The following is a 22,704-nucleotide window of genomic DNA, read 5'->3' on the forward strand; positions in this document are numbered from 1 at the left end:
CTTCCCACTGGTTTCCCTCCGTCTCAATCCCCAAACACCATTCATCTGTCTCCCGTTTTATCTTCCTCTCTGTTCTACATCCAATTCTCTTTATTCTCGCTTTGGTTCCTTTTCTCCAGGCACACTGATTCTTTTTTTAGGATCCCACCCCCCAAAACCCGAGAACCCCCCTCCCCCCCATCTTCCTCCCTGCTCTGTTGCAGCTGTATCTGTTCCAGTCTTATGTGATTATGGCGAACATGCTCCAGTCTAGGAGTTTCCTCCACCGAGTCATACCCAGCGCAGCATTTCCCAACGTTTTTATGTGTGAGTGTGTGTAGTGAGCCCTGTGAACAGCTCTTCCTTCGTTCTCCCCTCCGGTTTTCTTCCCCAGGATCTAACATCTCAACAGGCAGCAAGCTAGCCCTCTTACAACACACCTGGGGGTTTTTCCAGCTCAAACGCCCACCTCCTCGCCCACTGACGCTCCCGATATGCACACATGCTGGTCGTTTCTGCACTTCTGCGTGTTTTTCTGTATTTTATAAAACAAAAATCCAACGAATAGCCAGCAGAAACATAAGGTAATATTGTTCTGTTTCTGGATCAAGTAAGAATTCAGCAAAATTTGACCACTGATTCTGTGATCACCAATTTGAATATTTACTATTTACCTGCTGTCATGTCCCGTCTTTGTCTCTCATGTGATTGTGTTGATTTAAAGCTCCATCTTTAAATCAAGATTGTTTTGTCCTGTCCATTGGTGCAGTTATCCATCCATCCTTTCATCCATTTGTTTGTCCATCTGTCCCTCTGTTTGTCCATCCATAAGTCAATTTGCCCATCCCCTCTTTTTGTAAGTCTGTCCTTCCATTCGTTTGGTCCATCTATTGATGCAGACATCCAGCACTTTGTCCAAACATTGTTTTGTCCACCTTTATTGTAACTTTCAAGCAATATCAATAACTGCTATTCAACTCTCAGAAATCTACCAGTGAAGATTTCTCACAGGTAGAGAAATCTTCACTGGTTATGAAGTCCTTTGCCTAAATGATTGTAGCTTTTCCTGTTTCAGTGTTTAGATGTAGTCCATGTTGGCTCCTGCAATTTCATAGAAACCCCCATGTCATTAATCTGCGCTGCACACTTCACTTCTCCTTTGTGCACCATGTATTTTCCACCAAGCATCAACAAATGGCACATGCCACCCTCTGCATACTTCAGCCCACCCCTCAACCATGCCGTAAAAGCCACCAAAGGTAGGCAGTAATTATGACTTTAAAGTCCCCTCCAGTTATTAGAGCTATTCATCTGGGTCGAAGCTGAATACATACAGCCCATATGTTCACATTCCCTCGTACATCTAAACAGCTAAACACGATTACTGCTGAAGCTCGCCTACATCCAGCTCCTGCATCTGCCTCTGATGTAGCTGAGTGCATTCACAGAGTGACGGTAGGAAGCTTAATGATTGAACTGGCCTTTAAGTGGAGGAGAGTTTTGATTGGCCATAACATGAATTAGATTTGCCTTTACTAGCTGTACGGCTGTATAAAGCAATTGGATTTGAAGTCGGGTTTGTCGGGTGATTAGATGAGATTTGCTGCGCCTCAACATTTAAGGGATATGGCAGGTGATATCTTGGATTTTTCTTACTGTCACTCAAAGTGATAAAAAAGCTTTTATATATAATAGCATGATCAATTTAGGCGTAATATGTTTAAAAAATAGTCCTTTGTAGGAGCAGTTTGCTTGTTTGAATGTGTGCCTGCACGTTTTATGACCTTATTTTTTTTTTTTTTATCCTCTAATTCTTTATGTATGGTTAATTTTATTTAAAATAAACCATTTATTAGGTTGGAAATTAAATAAACACTTGAACCATGGATTTGTATTCAGGTGTTTTTATCAGTATGTCGCTTTCAACGACGTCCCGGTCGGGGCGTGTTTTACCGCTTTCCTGAACATCGACTTCACGTTTTATTGGCTGAACTTGAGATTAGGTGTGAGATTGAAAAGTGTGTGTGCTTCTGTAAGCATGCTAGGGACATGTGCCGGCTCCCTGCATCTATTTTAAAGAGCTACATCCCCTATTGTTGGATGCAGCCTCCTGTAGGTAAGCTGATGTGAAGCCTCTGTAGCACACTCAGCAATCTCCCCTAGTTTTAATGGAGGGGACACTTTTCTTTGTAACTGTGGCAACCTTTCTGTGGTTTGCTGCTCGGCGTGGAGCCATTGTAATCCATCAGAAATGTGTATTAAGATGCTGTTGGGAGTCTGAGAAAGGGAGTCTGTGTATATTTCTTGGCACTAACTTTAGTTATTTAATTCAGGCTAAAAGCGATATTTCAAGATTATTATTATAATTATTCTTACCTTTTTTTTAACCAAATAATTTGGTCAAAGAAGAAAAATGTAAAGACTAGTTTCTATTTGAATAATAGGACGTTTTTAGGCAGGTTATTATCTTCTAATTCAAATGTTTTCATACATTTTCTTTCTTTTTGAACCGAACAAATTGGCTCAGACATGTTGTTTCCTTCCACATCTTAGAATAGTTTGCTGGAGTTTTGGTTCATTCATCTTAACAGAGCTTAGTAGGGCCTGTAGGCCATCTCGCTTGCACACAACCTTTTAGATGTGCCGCAAAATTGTCTCGATCAGAACTTTGTAATGTTAGCTCTGAAATATTTACTTTTTTTGTTCTTGAACCACCTTGTAATCACTTTGACTCTGTCCTTAAGGTCATTGTCCATCTGGAAGACCCCTTTGCGCACAAGCCTTAACTTCTTGGCTGAAGGATAATGTTCTTTCCTTATGTTGCCACCTGTTTTATGAAGTGCAGTGTTGTTGTTTTTTGTGTATATAATCTTTTGCCACCTCCTTTCAGAAGCTTATTTAGTACAGAGGGTTTTTTACGTCCTTTGTTGCACTTTAGAAATAAACCAGGATGTCTCTTTTTATATTCCTACCTAGATATCTTGTTATTACAACCAGTTGGACCCGAGTGGTTCATGACTTCAGAGGAAGTTGTACCAGCATTGTTCTACAGGTGTGTCACTCTCTTTTAAAAGAGGATATTTTTCTTGAACAAAGCAGCATGATGGTGTTGCATTAGTCCTTTCAGTCCTTCTCAGTGAAGAAAGACCCTGCGGCTACACTCTAGGCAAAGACTTCACTTCTGTCTGCTAATACAAGCACGACAGCATCCAACCTCCAGAGAAGTCACACCTATCACTATGTGATGCGTGCAAGTTGGGAATATGTTCAGATGGACGTTTACTTGTGTGGGTTTACAGACTGCGTGCTGAGTAGCTTTTTTTACCTATCTTTACTATAGGTTGCTTTTATTGTGATATAAGGTTTTTTTCAAAAGTTCTTCCAGAAAGCTAGCTGCTAATCCCAAGAGAACATCTAGTAGTGGAGACAATGTAAGGTCATGAATTGGGCGTTCAACTAAAAATATTACGTATATTCTCACTGGCCACTTTATTAATCAGGATTGTTCAACTGCTGGAGAATCAGCAATGTTTTTTACATTTAGGTTGCTAAACGTGATAAAAGATGATGTTTAAACTGAGCTTTAGACTGCAAATGGTTGTTGGCTCAGGCTAATAATGTACTAGTAATGTGGTTGATGTCAAAGGTCAACGATGAACAAACAGCACCAGTGGCTGAAATAATCACCAAATCAGATGTAAATCAGCTAAAAACTGCACTTGCTGTCCTTCTTGTTAGCAAAGACTGGAAACTTTTTTTTAACTTTCAGATAGTTGCTATGATGTATAACTGTAGAAACAAGGTTTTGTTTTTATAACACAAGTAGGTAATTAGCATCTTAAAAGTTTAAATAATACCTAAAATACAACTCCAAATCCCAGAGTAGTTTAGCTGGAGACTTCACTGATGCAGAGAGAGAAAGAGGAAGTTCAAACCATCTCAAGGATCATATCACAGACTGTAACGTCTCTGGACGGCTTTCTAACAATACGGGCAGAAAGAGATGTAAAGAAAATGGGGTAGATTATCAGTGCTTGCCAACATCCAGTGTGTGAAGCTGTCCAATCGATATGGATCAAAATGTGATGCTAATTGTGTGTACACAACCAGACTTTTAGCAGGTGCTTTATTTATCCATTTTTCTATTCAGTTCACCATCTTGTTCTCCAAGGTAAATCATAAGCAAACCTTTTGGACTTGAATAAGAGCATCTTTCATTGCTCAGTTTTGATCCAGTTTTGAAACTTTTGCTTCTAAAAGCGGCTTAACAAAGTGAGATCGTGATGCTGCAGTGCGATCTCGGATTGAGAAGCCTTACATCTATGAAGGGCATCGCCTATCAGCCCGACTTGTTTTTTTGGAGGTTTTTTTGTGATTTGGCTGTTAAGTTGTTTGTCTGATATGTGCACCCGCTTGAACCGGCGGCAATCAGGCAGACGTGATGCGAACGGATCCGAGAGAGCATCTGCTGGCACGGCGGGCGGCGATATGTGATAAACGCCGATTTCACCCTCCATTGGATCGAGCTGGCGATGATAGCCACCTCTTTCTCCTCTCGTCCCATCCGTCCTATTAAACCCTCATTATTCATTTACCTCCAGCCGCAGCCGCCTGACATGCATGGAATGAGTGCCGCGCAAACACGCTCCAGCGAAAGTGAATTGCTCTCATATTTCTTCTATTTCATCTAAGGCGGTCAAGGACACACACCACTATCTCATAGAAGCAGTGTTGTGAATATTTTTCCCCCCAACCCACTGACTTGGATGAAAATTCTCACATTTTGGTAATAAATACACACCCGCCCACGTGCTCAGACACACACAGCTTCCCCGCATAGTGGCGCAGTGCACTGGCAAGGAGCTTAATTCTATCAGGCTGTGAGCTGGACAGCCGTAATTACATTTGTGACACAAATCCTGTCTCTCAAATTGAGCGTTTTATTCCTGAGCGCTCCCGCCTCTCTATTTATAACCCCTTATTCCCCATAAATCCCACTTCCTCTCAGAAAGTCAATTTGGGACTTAAAAGGCAGCAACGCTTCGCTTACTTTGCCTCCTCCTTTGACTCCATCGCCGCTTCAGTTTCACTCCCCCCCTCTTTTTTGGCTTGACTTCGAAGATTTAGAAGCATCTAAAATGACAAAAAAGGCTTTAAAAGTGAGTGCCATGATCCAAAGAAGTCTTTCCTATGGAAGAGAGCGAAAAAAGCTGCTCCCTTTCTGTACAGCTGAGATGAATTTGTTGCTTCTCTTTGTTGGAGGGGTTCATTCTTACCCAGCTGTCCTTCAATTTCTGCCAGAGCATGAATGTCAGAATGCCTCTTTGACAGCAGCATCTTCTTCTTGACATTTACTTTCTTTTCTCTGTTATCTCCTTTCTTTGTGTCCGGGTGACTCGTCTACCGGCTGAATCCGCATTCATGGAGGCCGCACCTGAGTACAGTTATAGTGCAGTTCATTTCCCTCCGGTTACCTCTCAGGAAAGTAAAATGTTATCAAAAAGTTAATTTACTTCAGGGAAACTTAGAAAACTGGAATATTGCATGGAACAAAGAAGGGATATATATATGTGTGTGTGTGTGTGTGTCTTGTGGCCTACACAACCATAACATCCTCTGTAAGGAGGGTAAGCCCAAAAACATACAACGTGTGATGAAGTCCCATATTCGAGTATATTAAAAGAAAGTTTAGTGGAAGGAAAATATGCAGTGGGGAAAAAAACAACAACTATAGTATAGTAAAGTAGTTTTTCTTTTACAACTAAATTGTGGAAATAAATTAAAATTTTGACGGTTTTCTAATTTATGGAGAGACATTTGAATTCTTTGGTTATGTTTCATTCCAACGTAACGCCTTTTCCTGTCAGATCAGATTTTTTTTTTTAAATGAAAGAAACTTAAACTTAAATCAAGTTGAAATTATTTTATTTATTTATTTATGCACGAATAAGCTCAATTATTGAGTTTATTTCATCAAAACTTAGATCAAATAACGTGAATAAATGTTAAAATTAATCAGTGTAATGCAGACGTTTGGGGATTTTCTCTCATCCAATCAGTTATCTTCGTTATATAGGTATATTGTTCATTTTTACCTTCAAGTTTCACCTTTTTAATCCAAATTTAATCCACCTTTTTAATTTACACCAAATTCGTGATGTAAATTTATCAAATACTCAGCTAGAATAAAGGCAGAAGGCTGCTGATGCAGCAAATATGTGTGTAGAAAAATAAAAAAGGCATCTGTTTATCACATTAAGTCCTTGATGATTCAAGAATTAAAAAACCATACTTTTACTCCACCTCATTAATATTCTACTTTGGTGCTGAACAGTTACTGCAAGACGAGAAAATCTAATTGCATAATATTATGTTGTGTTTTGGGCATGATTTCAAATATTGCAATAAGAGCATTTGGTCTTGATTATATTTGTGTCTAAAATATAGCCTTTAAACCACGAGTGTAACCTCGGCGTGTCTGAGAGATTAATTACACTTGGTATACTGAATTATTAACGTACCCTTTTCCACTCCCGCTGAAATATATTCTGCACAGTTCTTATGGAAAGTAAACTTTCTCCAAATTGAATTGTAGGCAGCATTCGTTTTTAGAGGGTTTAATGCACATGCCCTTTAATTAAATAAGGAAATATAACTCTGGGAGATGTGTACAAATGTAATGTTTTGTAAGCAGTTGGCTAGATTTTGCTAAAAGCTTGTGATCCCAATAAGATTATTCCATCTCATTTTAGTCGAGGCTGCATTACTAATTCAGAACTTCCTCCCCCATCCATCAGCCAGGCTTTTCTCCGTCTCTTCATTCAAGTCGTCTTTTGCTTTAATTGTGGGAATTGGGTAAAATATTAAAGGACATTGGCCTTGGGGGATTCCCGGCACCATTAAATGCTTCAATACAGCTTATTTATATCTGAATATTTACAATATCTTTATTTAAGTTCATCCAGAGTTATGGAGAGGATCATCATAATTGCATTAGCCCACTAAAAATTACATTTGCAGCCACTGAAATTTGAATATTTGCTTCCCTCTCAGAGCACTTCATGTGATTATACATCCATTTCAAGTCAAGTCAGGTTTTTTTGTATTTTGTAGCGTATTTCAGCAACAAGGCAGTTCAAAATGCGTAAATTATGAAAACATTGAACCAAAACAAATCTAACATTTAGCAATGCCTTCATAAAAATCATCAAGCAAATATAGATCAAATATGTTGATTAATGTTCCACTTATTACTGATCAAAAGCGACTCCAAGCAGATGGGTATTTAACATTGATTTTAAGAAACTCTGTGTTTCAGCTGTTTTGTCGTTTTCTGGATGTTTGTTCCAGATTTGTGGTACATAGAAGCTGCATTGAGAACTCACATTCTGGATCAATTGAATCCGTCTGACTTTTTCTTTTTGACTAAGGATAACCACATAGATACATTTTTCTAGATGTTGTTGGGAGATCAGTTTGTTAATCCTAGAAACGATGATGGTGATGGAAAACTGACTTTGCAGATTTGGAAAATGTTCATGAAAGTAAGCAACGTTGTCTGTTTGTTTTTTGTTTTTTTCCAAAGAGTCCCATGTTGGAGGAGCGCTGGGTCCCACCCTCGGCCTGGTGAAGTCCAGTTCCTTGGAGAGCCTCCAGACGGCCGTGTCCGAGGCGCAGCAGAGCCAAAGGCAGGCTCAGGTCCCGTTCCACCGGCCGCGGCCGCACGTTGTCCGGGGTCGAGCATGCAACCAGAGCTTCCGCATCGCTATCGACAAATCCTACGACGGACCCTCAGAAGACGGTAATAAAAACGACTAAGAGCTGCTCAGAAAGTTCCTGCGGCTACAACAAAAACTTCTTTTTTTTTTTTTGAGACGTTGTATCTACTTTAAATTACCAACCATGCTCTGATGCTCATCCCTGAAGCTTTTTAACACACTGGCACTTGAAGAGCCAGAGGCCTGCCAAGAGAGGACACACTCCTTAGCCTAAGTACCTTAATGAAATGCTACATGATTTTATCCACTCAGCAATTTGGAAAAGAGTGACTTTATATCTTAGAGGACCTTTTTTTTTTAATGCTTCACCTCCTCGCCTTGCAGACACCTGATCTTGGTGTAATTTCATTCAGTGATTCAAATGGAGAACTTTTAAACTGACTGGAAATATTCAGTTTAGACCTATCATCAGTTGCCGACCTGAGCAAATCTCACAAAATCTTGTTTCTGATGCTATAAATCATGCATATCCCTGGTAAATGTGTGGAAAAACCCTTTGGAACCATTTTATTCCAGTAGCATTATCTCACTATGAAAAAATGAAAAAGATCGAATCTTTAACTTGATTACTTTTACGCAGTGTGGAATAAGAAATGAACACCTGTGGCAATTATTGGTACACTTGCTCTCAATTTTACAAAGCTCTTTTTTCCCAGTAGGAGGGTAATTAATCTCCTTTAACATTTCTTTGTCCTTAGTGGTTAGCATGAGATGTTTTTCCGAACACTCCTGGAGTGTTTTTTAGTTGAAATGATCAATCATGTTCTCAAACTGTACGGTTCCAGTTGCAGTCCCGGTACAATTTAGAACCTCCACGTTTTCACATTTGTGATGGTAAGGAAGAAAAAGCTTCTTCCTGGCATGTTATGAAGACTTGGTAGAAGAATAGAAGCTCTGAAATACTAATTAAGTTTAAGTGAAATAAATTCTTCCTTAACTTTTATTTTGATGGAAATATTATCGGTACTAATTGTGGATTTTTTTGTTTGTTTGTAGGCAAGTAGCTTCATTACTGCAGAAAATTCCTGACTTATGAACGTTTAAAAATATCCACTTTATCAGAATGCTATGTTCTCCTTTCTTTCCCATTTTGAGGAATGGCTTATAGAAGCAATCCTGCATCACATCATATTTTTACCCAAGGGAAACAGGAAGTAGTGGATAACTTACTTTAAATTACTAGATTATTAATTACTCATGCCTTAAAAAAATTTACATAACCACTCAAATATGTACAGTAATGGTTTTATGCAATAAAAAGGTGCATTTATTTTACAGATTTTCACTCACTCATGACTAAAATTACAACTATTGTACCAGATTCACCTCCCTGTCTGTTTGCTGCCCTCAGATGACGACGTGTCGGACGACAGCTCTGGCCACGAGACGCCTGCCAGCACCTCCTCCCGTCAGGACCTGGATGCGGACGACGGGGAGAAGAAGAAGAAGAAAACCAAGGGAAAAAGGAAGGAGAAGAAGAAGAAGCTAAAGAAGAAAACAGAGGACTTGGTGGATGAACCAGAGAAGAAGACTAAGAAGAGATTTAACCTCCTAAGGTAGGAAATTCTTGAAATGTAAAATGAAGGAGTTCCACCTTGTTTGTGTACTTTCCCCTTGGTTAACTTTCAGCAAATCACCCCACTGAGCACAGCAGGATTATGGGATATTGGGTGATTGGATATGAACACAACCTCCTCAGTAATAGAGAGGATCCATTATTAAGTCCCTGTGAGTCAGTGCCAACCCCAAAATGCTCGTCACCCCTTTATCAACCTGTCCCCATCCTGATTTGTGGTGATCCAATCCTCCAGCCGCAGCCCTTATCTATTGGCAGTGACACGCTGCGGTCAGTGTATCACCACACTTCTAACACTCGGGATTCAATTAGGCCGTGACGAGAGATAGCGCGGCCTGAGCGTTGGACTACAGATGGCTGATAAGAATCCAATCGGCCACAGTGTCAGGGTTCGATAATGGAGGAGCTGTTTGCCCGTCGTGGCCGGGAACGGGAACAGGAAGGGCAACATGAAGGACTCGCAGGAGTCTGGCCTTACCTGATATTTTATCTGTTTGGTGTTGGGGTTTTTTTGGTTTTTTTTTGGCGTCCAAAATAGTTCAACTTATAACAAACCTTCTGTCGTTTATCTGCAGCAGAAACAAACAAATACATGGAAGGCGACGCTGTTAGCAGGAACAGATAGTGTTCGGTTGGAAATCCCTGAATACATACCGCAAAGTTTGCTGCGCGCATTCACGTTTATCAATGAAAATACATCAGTTGAGTTTATGACAACAGCCTGAATGCTGAAGCCCAGACTGCTTCTCTAACTCAACAACAGGCAGAGTGTGGTAAAAGCTTCCAGCTTCCCCTCTCTCTGCCTGGCCTTTATCTCACCAACTAGATTGTTATTGAACTAGAAATATGACTTAATTAGCCAGAGCATTACTCTGTGCAGTCTGATTGCTGCTCTCAAATGGTTTCTTACTCCAATTGCAGCATTAGGAAAAGGGCAAATTATGCGCATATGACCTCAATTTACCTCAGCAATGAAAGTGTGTGGAGCGCCAGCTTGCTCTGCAAACGCTGGAAGTCGGCCCTGTTCTTTCAGCTGCTGCAAATATTTAGTTTAGCCTCAATTATTTGAGGAGCGAGTTGCAAACGGCTGGGTGGGAGGTGACCTTTGGAAGTTTCTTATTTTTATACCAGTTTCTTCAATTGGTTTTCGTTGTTTCACGTGATTTCACCTGCTTGCATAATCAAAGTGTCCGAATGCAGGTAGAGGGAACAGAGGAAGATGGGTTGTGATGGCTGATGGCTTTACAAAGTCAAACGTCTGTTACATCCGTCGTCTTCAATCGGACTGACTCGTCGCAATCATCTAGCTGTTGCTGGGAGACGAATGAGGCTGAACAGAAGAAGCTTTCATCTGGATTTTTTTTTTTTTTTGGTCATACATCACAAAAGGCTGGGAAGGAGCATGAGTGACAGAAATCTCTGATGCTAAAATTATATGTTAATATTTCACAGAGTCAGATAATACTAATACTGCAAAAGTCTCGATGTTTTCATGGTAGGATCCAAAACTTTGTGTTTTGTAAGGATTTTATGTGATAGATCAACACAAAGCGGTGCAGAATTGGAGAGTAGAATGAAAATAAGTCTGAATGTTTGGCTTTTATTAAAATTTTGAATAAAATAAACAACTACTTTTTTGTCTCTTTAGAATATCAATCACAAATACTACAAATCAATATAAATTTTAAATACTAAAAATCAGTATAAATCCAGCATCATGAAAACAAAAGAACACAGAGTATGGTACATCTGCAATCAGAAAAGCAGCCAAGACACCTATAGTAACTCTGGAGGAGCTGCAGAGATCCACGGCTCGGGTGGGTTGTCATAAAAACTCAATTGTAACCATGTGGAAGAAAAAATCTATATGTTTAACACAATTAATTTAAAACAATCTCTGAACACAAGATTCCCATTGCAACATTATGGCACCACCATGCCATAATGGGAAGATGAATCCAGCTGAATATCAGTGAATCCTGGCAGAAAAACTGTTTAGAGGCAGCAAAAGACTTCTTGCACTTCGTATTTATGCTTTATTTTGTTAGTCCTCCAGATAAAATCCCTGTAAATAATTTTCTGGTTTAGACACATTTCAGGAGGTGTGAGCAGTTTTGTGAGTCACGTTTTGATTTTGTTTGTTTCTTCATGGCATCATATCTGCCTTCTCCACTTCCTCATCTCAAAGCTCATCTCCCTGATTCCCAAACAAGCCGAGACAAACAGCAGCGCCTTAAGACTTGGGGACCGACCGCTCGTCTTGCCTGCATTCAGCAGACGGAGTCCGAGTCTTTGCTGCCGTCGAAGCTCTGACTGCTCTTCTGTTTTCTCTCAACATCACTGTGGGAAAAGCCTGGCTGACCCGGTCATCCACTGAAAAATAGAAATTTATGGGACTTCCATCTGCGTCTCAGGACAAAGTGGGATTTCTCTGTCTCAAGGAAGTTAATCATGGTGTTAACTCTAGCATGATATGATGTTCTTCTAACAGAATGTGAAGTATGCTATCAAAGGCGTTTTGTTCCCAACTGACAGTCAGATGTTTTCCACAGTTTGCTGTGTTTACACATCGCTGGGTGTATCTCCCCGTGGAGACGCCGACACGTCCCGTCTGTCCCGCATCCCGTCACTCAATCGGTTCCATGGAGGATCATTGTAGCGCCGTCGCTATCACCACCCCTTAACCAGTTTACGGGACATGAAAGCTTATCGTCCTGATATGCTGTTTACAAATCCACATACAGCGTCGCGTATATCTCCTCTACCCTTCACCCTCCTCCTCCTCCTGCTGCTGCTGCTGCTCCTCTTTTGCCGCGCTGCAGAAATCCGACAGGGAAGCAAGCCAATTAGCGCCATCCGTTCCGCTCTCATCCTATCGCTTAGTTGCAGAAAGTGCGGGGTTGAAAGGTTGTCACTGGTGGGCCATGCGGTGCAGAACTAAAGTCTCGACGTCAAATAAGAGAGTCCCACTGTTGGATGATTTCTGATGGATTACTGCTGTTATTGTGAACTCATTTTCTCTCTCGGAGCTCTTGGCCTTTCAGTGCTAACTTCATGACGACTCTCCTCCCTTTGACTCCTTAAAATGTCTGGCTTTTCATCTTCCATCACCTTTTTCTTCATGTTATATGTTCATAGGCACTCCTTTATCACTCCATGTGTTTCTTTTCTATAATAATTAAGCAGCATGAAGGAGGAATCCATGGCTAAATGTTGTTTTAGTGCTGCGGCGGTGGAAACTCTCTTCTTGAGGAGCCTTGGTGCTTGTTGATATAGCTTACAAATGACAGAAAGGGTGTTTAAAAAAGGGACTTTTATTTCAGTCATTCCTTCAGAGTTGAACAAAGGAGTATTAGGAACAGGCTATGACCATTTTTGTTTAATTATAAGAAAGTTGTCAAAATATTAGCAGAATAAATACACAATTCTACCAAAAGAATGTCTTACAATTACGAGAAAAAATGAATTTTATTATGAAATTAGAGTGCTCATAAAAATACTACTGAATTCTCCAAGTATTAAGACTTACAGAATGAACACCTTTCCAAAACTTCTATACTTAGCTTTTCTGCATGAACTTTAGAGAACAGAGTTCATCTTCCAGCCTCTTAAGCAGCTGCAGATCATCTCCACCAAAATATTTTGCTATGCTGTCTTTTCCTGAAATGCTGTTAACTTTACTTCCCTTTATCCGATGCAACAAGACGCACACCTTTTGCAAAATCTCCGAATGAACCGTGGTTGTCACCTGTGTCGGTAGGCATACCAAAATCCCTCTGACATGTTTGTGAGAAAGTATTAACGGTGACTTTAAGCTCTAATGGGGGCAAAATCAGGGAGGCAGTGTCTAATCCTGCAGCTGGTTAAAACTCTGCAGGTGGATTTCTTCAAGTCAACATTTCATCCGACATTTAAGGACTCCTAGCTGTGCTGATACGAAGTGGAGGCTTCAAGGGGAGATTTACTAATGTAGGTGTTGTGTAAAATATGCACAAGGTTATATATGTAGATGCATCCCACAGGGCAAATCTATCTGTTGTGCATCACTGTTCATCTCTCTATTCTAAATAATGCATGCAAGACACAACAATGGCTCACTAATCATGGCTCCCTTAAATACATATTTCTGTAGGCTTCAAGTGGAGGCTTAGGGGAAATAGTCTCCCTGCTAGGAAGAATATCTGAAATAGAGCCATGAACCGTGAATATCTCACAAATGGTTGCAATCAAACCTTTATTTCTGTTGGGTTCAGATGTGAATGTTAGGATATACTGTGCATAAGGTTACACAAGCAATTTATTTACCCTATTTTGTCTGTGCGATGCAATGCGAGTTAAGAAAAACCTAAAGTTTGACTGAGTTTGGATAAAGATTTGCGCATCAGTCGCATTTTGAGATTAATGGTGAAAACACTAACTTTGCAGTCGTGAAGGACAGAGTTGAAGAGCACAATTTTGAAGCCGCCTGCGTTCAAAATAATTATCATGTCTCAAAACATAAAACCCCTGCAGAAAGTTTTTTTTTTCCCTTCTGCTCAACACCTACAAAATGCAAATTTTATCTTGCCTAATAACCAAGAGTGCAACAAATGACGCACCATACCAATCTGCATCACCCAGACATCGCTTCTGTTTTATTTAGTTGGCAACCTTAGAGAAATATTTAGCTATTTTTCTATTTTTTATATATATATATATATATTTTTGCCAAATATTTGTTCAACAACTTTGTATTGTAGGATCGGAAATTGAGGTTTTTTTTTTAATCCTGTCTACAAACAAAACAATCCGGATTGGTGACTAATCCAGAATGCAGACACAGTTTTTCCTTTGGTTAATAACTGTCTCTGTTATTCCAAGCCCTCAAGGTTGTCGTAGTTTATGGCAGTAAATTCCCCAACTCTTTCACCCTGCCTCAAAATTGCTGCATAATGTTGAAAAACTGTTATCAGCGAGGCGTGAATCACCCTTCATAGCAGAATAAAATGGCTACCGTTTCCTTTTGCTCACCATAATTCAGATTTGTGCAGACTTTTTCTTCCTGCAAGACTCCCAATGCCTTAAATATAAAAAGCTGCCAAGTATTTATTTATTTATTTTTAAGCTGTGGATGAAAATGAGCTTTTACGCAGCAGAAGCAGCTTCCTGCGCACACCATTGAGGCACAATTCTAATTTACAACTTAGCTGCGGCGGCACACAGACACAGCCGCTATCACTGTCAGCAGCCGCCGGAAAACAAATTAACTTTTTTTTTTTCTTTTCCCACCCCTCCTTTCTCCGTTCAACGCGTTGGGCAGCTTTCCTGAAATGATGTGCAGGTTTATTGGCGCTGATGTGACCTGTCAGTCAAAAATCAGAAGAACGGGGGAATTGACGGTGAAGATGATGAGGAAATCCTCATGCATATATATCAGCTGATAAAGGGGGCAGTCACAACAACCCTCTACTCTCTGTTGCTTGAGCTTCTCTACACAAATCCTTTTCCCATAGGAAGCTTTTGTTTACTGTCATTTCTTCCGTCTTGATACCTGTAGGAGGTATAGAGGCCATACGCTTTCTTTAAATTACCCATTTCTCAGTCGAGCAAACTTGCAGCAGTGCTCTAAGGAACATGATACCCTTATCTGTACTGAGAGTTATTGCCCTTACTGTAATTATCAAATGAGACAGTGAGACGAGGGCCTTCCATTTGCGGTGATCAGTTTTACGATCCATCACCTCCCCGTCGAGGAGTCGTGACATTTGAGTCGACCCCGAGGGACGGACCGTTCGAAGCGCAGACACATCCGTAATGGCTGGACGGTTTTCCGAGGCCAGCTGCACATCACTCACCGGCCAATAAACAGGATTCATGTGGCCACAGGAAACAGTCGCAACCAATTAGCATGTAGCCGTACCTACCCACCAGGACATGTTCACTCATTGCAAAAAGAGGCGCCAGGAAGTGATTACACCTCTGGTATTGGTTCCGTCGCAACCAGCTGTCTTCTAGCCATGTGTGATGGATGGACTTCCTCTCTAATTTTATGCCTGCTAATGACGGACACATGCAAGAACAGACGTATGTTCTGTCTATCTTCCTGCCCCCGAAATACATCCAGAGCATGACCTCTGCTGTCCAGACAGAGAAGGTTAAGTGAGTCTTGTCCAAAGATGTGTGTCTCACTGGGAAAAGCCAGTAGGCTAACCTTTTCAATGCCGGTGTGGAGCTACACTGCCTTTTAGCCACTCTACAGCTGGAAAAAGGTTTGAAACTTTAAACTTTGGAAAGCTGCATGTGAGTTTCTTGCAAACAAAGTGCTGGTAATATGTTTTTTGCTGTCACTGGCACTAATAACAGGGTTGTGTGACTCCACCCCCAGGGTTGCAGAGTCTGAGGGGCAGCACAGTCACATTTTCTTCTAATGCCTGTTTACATAAAAAGTCCAAATGTAATGAGACCAATCAGTGTGTTTTCATACCTGATAGTGCAGTAGACTGGGTTCAACTGTGGACCAAAATTGCAAAGTTTGTTAAATTGTCATGAACCAAACCTTCTGAGCAACCTTTTTGCCCCACTTCCCTCCATCAAGAGCTACTGAAGGAAATGATGCAGACATAAGCACAAGTTCCAAGTTGTCCCGCTAACCGTAGATTCTCATGTTTGTTTTGGTTGTATTTACCCAGAAAATATGCTTTTATATTTACCACGCCACTTTGAACCGAGTTCACGTGAACCAAACTGAGACCAAAGTATGTATTTGGACCAGAATTGGATTTTTTGGTACTCCTCACAATTAAATTTTCCATTTACGCCTCTCCAAGCAAGCTGCAATTTCAAGGCTAACAAACTAGATTGATTAAAGTGGACCAAACATCACTGGTGTTCATGAACAAAGCAATAAAAAATTTCAACAATTTGTTCCGTGCCCTTGAGCAAGTTGACTCATTGTGTGCTGAGGTTTTGCATCCCAACACCAATTGAATTTTTTGTTGGATAGTTTTAATGACTAATGCTCCATAATTCATGTGTGTTGTGTTATTTGGCGTTAACGGCTATTAAAATGTTACTGGAGGAAACTTGATGATCACCAGTTCACATTCCCTCTAAACTTGTGCTGATCGAATGTGGACACAGAAGAACAGCTTTGACCAGAGGCTCATTCATGTAGGAGAAAGGTCACAGCTAGTTTCTGCCGACTGTATTTACAGTCCATACATTTGAGGTAAAACACACAACTAAAGTGGGAGTATGAGACGTATAACCCAGTGGCCTTGTTAAATATTAACAGCTCCCCTGGTAGACGTGGGGATGGAAGTGGAAAGACAAATTGCTTCAGGGGGACAGGTTTTTATGTGTTGTTGCTTATATATGCTGCACATCAAAATGCAGACCATTAAAGAGGGAAGATATTTCTCCAGATGGATTTCCAGGCTTCCTTAGCCTGGTAAAAATCTTGTTCTACATTTTGCTTCGTACTGGGTTCTGGACCTTCAGCTAGTGAGACATGATTGTGTCCAGGAGCCGGGGACTCTGTTGAAATATTAAACAATTACATCTGATTTTACCCAATCGCTAACGTTTGGGTAAAAGAGCGTGATAAAACATATTAAGCCTTCCTGTTGATTAATATTTGGCGAGCGTGCGCCAAATTTTTGAACACTTCCTCTGCTGACATTGCTAAAACTGACAGGCTGACTACAACTCTAAAACAGTGCAGAAAATGAATGACATCGTTCACAGCTTCTCCTTCTGTTGACTGATTTTACCTAGTTGAAATTAATCCAGCTCAATGGGAGAAATCCCAGATGGAGTACTGAAGGGAGATGAGAATTGAGTGGAATTGCATAGTAGGAGTGAGAAATGAAAATGGTTTGGAAAACTATTTATTCACCTCATTGTCTAAAAGATCCAGCCCTCCATTCATCCGTATATTGTTCTATCTGTTTTTATCCATCCAGCCACCTGTTGTTCTGTCTTTCAGTCGTCATCCTACTGTTCTTGCGTCCATCTATAATGTATTTTTTGCAGGTTCCGTAGTTAAAATTTGGCCACCCCAACAAAAATTTACTGTAATGTTGTGTATTTAGAGTTTGGAAATGGACTCAAAAGCAACTGAAATGTCTTGAAATTTGGAAAAGTAGAGAATTTTACTGTGAAAAATATGTAAAAACCAGGGCTCTCCACATCCTCTCTTCCCCACTTCTTTGCTACTTATTCTTTTATCGCTTCTTTTGTCTGACTGAAGTATCTATTCTCCAGGGACTGGCCAGGCGTTGATTAAGACAAGCGCTCCATATCCGCCTCCAGTTCCCCTGGGAACAACTTGCTGTGCATTCATACCTGTCTGCCTCAATCTTCTCTCCTCTAGGCGTTAAATTAGACTAATTTAGAGTCTATATTAAAATGATTGCCTTCCCCTGTCTTCGATTATGATTTTGGCTACACCAGTGCTTCTTTGGCAAGGGAAATTAGGCAAAAAATGTTCACATAGAGAAAGTGTATATATGTGAAAGTTTTTAGTCTAATTTCCCATGTCAGCTTTCCCTGTATTTTTTAGATGGTAAGATAAAAACCAGCAGATATATCTTCCACTCCCATCTGCCTTCTTAGATCTCTACATTATTAATACCGTCTAAGTGAAGCTTTTTTATCTACAATTAGCATCGGGTGGATCCAGCTGCAGTTTCTCTTTTTCTCCCTCCCCCCCTCCTAACCAAAGCTCACATCTATTAAAGGAAGCTGATTTGGGTCCAATTGCCAGTGCATATGGAGAGGAATTCAGATGAATAGGTTTAATTATGCCTTGTGGGGGGAAACTCGCAGGCCTGCTGGTGGATCGGCATTATCAAGCAAAGATCAGGCTTCTTTTTAAAGAGGTGCAGACTTGCTTGTGTTGTTGTCAGTCAAATCCGGCTTGCACAGGCCTTTTGTGACCTTGTTGTTGGGGCCGACATTCCTCGTGTAGCCCGATCCTCGGTTCAACAAGGAAATCGCACCAATATTAAAGAGGGAATGTCATTCCGTCTATTTGGAGCTTGAAATAGTTTCCGAGCTGCACGTTGCCAGTACAGGAGAAGGCACTGTTACATCACAGCTCTCCGTTGTGTTAGTCTCTGCTTCTCTTTATGTCTAACTCTCCTTTTTTCTATTTTTTTAATTTTGCTTCTTTCAGCCCATTCTCACAGTCTCCGTCTTTTTCTTTACAGGAAGCTCCGCTGAGATAAGTGTGCTCTTCTCCAAATACATGCAGAGCAATCTAATTACTGTGATAACATTTCTGCTTGGCTGATTAACTGTTCTCTCTGTGCCTCTGAACGTAGCTGCATTTGGTCCATATATTCCTAAGCTCCTTACTCCGCCCCAGCCGAGCCGCAGTCTCGCAGGAGCTTTGCCTCACCAATCCATCTCTCTTCTATTCTCTCATCTTTCTTTCTTCCTCGTCTGTTTTCTTACTTGGCGTCTTTGCGTTCATTGTCTAGAACGGATGGAAATTCGGCAAGCTCTCTTCCTTATGATATGCTCATTTAATTCACTTTGTTCCTGAGTCATTCTTTTCTCCTTTCTTTTTTTTTTACACTCTTTCTTTGTGTTTTGACTTTCCAAGGCAAATCAGCCTGTTTTCTCATTTGCTCTAAACCACCTGCTGCTTCCTCCTTTCTAAAGAGCAACAAAAGTACCTTGTTGTTCTCTTTGATGTCAGTTTAAACACGCTAGTTAAAATTGAGTGTTACTGCAAACTGCCTGTATGCGCAATCTGGAGGTTTGTGTGCGGCGTACACTAACCTAGTTTAACTTATGTGAAATACAAACAATCCTCAAGAAACTATAAAAAAGATGTTTTGCATCAGATTTAGCTGAAGCTTGTTTCCATCTGTAGTCCCTGAGCAGATGAGTTAATAAAAGTTGAATATCATAAAATATACATTGAAAGTTCCCATATATATGTGGAAAATACCCAATGCATGAAAATGCCTCGTTGAGTCTGATAGTGGGTTGTTTCTTTATTTTTGTCTATTTTTGGCATGAATTGTTGGATTATTTTGTTGCCAGCCCAGTGGCAGGAACCCATTTGCATCGTAACCACGGTGGAAAAAGTGATGCAACAACCAGCGCAGCAAACAGGACCCAGATGTTCCACCATTCTGTTCATGAACCACTTGAACCAATTGGGGAACTGTCACGGTCCTTCGGAGAACCACTTTCTGGACGTTTTTCTTATCGCACTTGTGGTTTTAGGAACTTGGGATGATTTGAGCTTTGTGATATAGTGCGTTGTTCTGCTGGGGGTAGCCGAAAGAAGACGTGGTCCGAACAGATGTAGAATGGTGGGTTGTGATGTTCAAACCAAGCTCAGCTGACAGAAAACGTTTTAAACTGTTCAAAAATATCTCCCATTCAGTTAAACCTAGAACTCAACGCTTGATTTAAAGCTGATTCAGACTTTAATGTATGGAGTTACTGCCACCTAATTGGCTGATCTGCTGCTTGTCACAACAAAGTAGAAGGTGAACCTGTATATGATGGTTGTATATATATATATATATATATATATATATATATATATATATATATATATATATGTATATACTTCCCTCCCTATAATGCTTACTCTACCTTAGCAGCAGACACCCTTCTCACATTCTCTGCCGCCCACTGACTCCCTGTTTCACCAGAAAGTAGAGCTTATTAAGACGGCACAGAACCACACATCTTTATTCTTTTTGTCACAATTACAGTGAACAAAGAATATTAAAAATAGAAGAGAGGTGAAGCTTTACAAGACATTTGTGATGCTGTTTATTTTCCACAGATGATCGATTTAGCTTCAGGATGCTGTTGGACTCGGTTTTTAGTTAAAATCTTGCTCTTGTGCTCTCTCCTGCTCTTTTCCCTCCTTCCCCGAGGGCTAATTGCTCAGGTCAGCTTGGTGACACCACAGCACTTGGCTAGCTGTGATCTCAGTTACACACAGAGCCTCATTAGAGCACAGTTAACTGTACGCATGCCACTTCTACCTCTGAGCTCGTACCCAAACGTGAACGGCAGTAGCTGTAGTTATTATCTAGACTCCTACCAGTGCTTGGCTTTGCAGCAAGTTTCCAGAGCAACTGCTTGATTTTGCACAAATTAAGGGTTTGATTTGGCAGGATGTGTCAGTGGAAATGTAAATTGGAATTGGGGAGAAAAGAAAAAGACGAAGGCTTATTGAAAATCAAAATCAGTGCGTTCTTTGTGCAAGAAAGCGTGATTATTCCACACATTTTAAAGGTAGTAAAGTTATTAAGGGCATACATGATTATCGTTATGTTTCTTTTCAGTGATATCTGGGCTTGTCGCTCACAGCATGCAATGACCAAAACTGAGAAATATACGAAAAAGCAGGAAGGAATACAAAATGAGCACAAGGAATGAGAAAACGGATAAAAGTTGCTACAAAGTAATGATGTTATGTTGGAGACATCAAACTCCAGTATTAATTTATGATCCAGTGTCCTCCCAAGAATAAAGTAGTAATTGTTATGTGCCATGTTCTCTGCTGAAGTTGAGGACGGTGGAAGAAATGTTGTCTGAGGGCTTTCATTTAGAGACTTAACAGACCGGCACCATACAAAGAAAGTTTAAGTGCTCTTTTTTGGTCCAAGTCTGCTATGAGATGATTACTTGTGATTAAAAACTATATTTCAAAACAGTAAAACAGAAATTCAACCAGAATATTTCATATTTCGGAGTCACAAAGTAATGATGCACATCTCACATTAGTCCACTTAATCAGTCCATGCTCTACACAGGAAAGATTTTACTAAATCACCTCCCTGCTCAAGTTTTTAGTTGTGGCTGCATGTTGCAGGTTTGGACTGTTCCTTTCACTAAATTCAACATTGTAATTGCATCATAATCCTTGGATTAAAAGTTGTTCAATGGGTGAGAAGACGTTTATCCTCTGCAGCTGTTTATTTTTATTGAGATTTTCTATTTTCCTGCATTGTAGACTTTGCTAGCAGAAGCGCTCACTCCATCCAAAAACAGCTGTGAATCATTTAATTCTTTTAAGGTTTTTTTTTTGTCTGTGTGCCTTTAAATTAAAAAAAAGATAAATATAAAACAGTATCTGAGTTCTGACGCAGTTGAACAGATCACCATCGTCTCTTTGCTGGGCTGCTGAGGTGATACTGGGGCAACAGCAGGGGAGTCAGGCTAATGACGACAGAGACACACTAATAATGGTTCCTAGTAGCTCCTGTGACGGTGGGGAGCATATTAAATGGGACACCAGATCAGCCTGACTCACTCCAAACCCCCTATGTCCCACTAATGAGAGTTTGATGGAGTGGTTGTGTAGGTAGATGATGCTAAGCTAATGAGATGTCCTATTCTCTGTTGACTGTGTGCAGCTCCCTGCAGAGTAGCCAAGTTGATGTGTATAGCTGTCTTCTCCAGTGTTACTAAGAAATGCATGTTTTTTTGTTGTTTTAAAATAAATATTTAAAAAAATTAATGTATTCCAGCTCCTGTATTTACAGCCTTGTTTTCATACATGTGGGCATTTGTGTCGGTATGTGATTTTGCCCTTTTATTGTGAGACGCTACAGGAAATTAACTGTCAGAATTCTGAGTGACAGAGAAAAGCCCGACTTAATAAGCCGAGGAATGATTTGTGTGAAGGTAATAAAAAAAATGAACACAGAAGGAGAAAAGGAAAGCATTTCGCCGTCTTTAACAAACGGTGTGAAAACTGGGGACTCTTTGGTGATGAATAAGTGATAAGGCGATGGGAGAGTGGGGGATTTCCACCTCTCATGGCAGGTATGTCTCTAATTGGATGTCCCACCCCCTCTCCCCGTCTCCCGATAGACAATAAAGTGAGAAAAAGAGTCTTTCCTAATTAAAGCAGTTATAATGACTGGTCCAACTGTAGACCTCTGCTCCCTCTGAATGTTGATTACAGAACTGTGTACAAGATAAACCTTGAGGATTTAGTCAATCTTTATTTATTTTTTTATATGTTCATTAATTCTTCATCGACTTTGAATAGAGCTGATGTATTTTTCTAAATACATCTAAATACAATTATTTGTATTGTAAATTAAAAAGATTTCTTTTTTACCATAAAAATCTTATTTTTACTGAACAACATTAACTATTCTGGGAAAAGGACAATTTGTAAAGGTTATAAAGATTATATTTTTGGTACATTTAACCATTTTTGTATGATTCTGCAAATTTACTTTATTTTGTTATCATATAGGTTGCTATTTGTGATCATTTCTATATGTTTTTACTGAGGTAACTGGTAGTCTGCTTTTGGCTGCAGCTTTATGTGGGAGTGCTTAAATCAAAATAGTCCCAAGTGGGGGGAAAAAAAGAAAAAAAAACATGCTGCAGCAG

The 22,704-nt window shown here is 40.2% G+C and overlaps 1 protein-coding gene across 3 annotated transcripts in view; it reads left to right on the plus strand.

Annotated features, from left to right (window-relative positions):
* The window catches only part of pard3ba (par-3 family cell polarity regulator beta a), a 127,048-nt gene that overhangs the window by 68,009 nt on the left and 36,335 nt on the right, over nt 1-22,704 (plus strand). For all 3 annotated transcript variants that reach the window (XM_044109888.1, XM_044109889.1, XM_044109887.1), the window contains 2 exons: nt 7,565-7,780; nt 9,109-9,313. In XM_044109888.1, coding sequence (XP_043965823.1) covers nt 7,565-7,780; nt 9,109-9,313 — 421 coding nt within the window. The remainder of the gene's footprint in view (nt 1-7,564; nt 7,781-9,108; nt 9,314-22,704) is intronic.

The sequence above is a fragment of the Gambusia affinis genome, linkage group LG24 (genome assembly GCF_019740435.1).
Source record: "Gambusia affinis linkage group LG24, SWU_Gaff_1.0, whole genome shotgun sequence".
NCBI classification, from domain to species: domain Eukaryota; kingdom Metazoa; phylum Chordata; class Actinopteri; order Cyprinodontiformes; family Poeciliidae; genus Gambusia; species Gambusia affinis.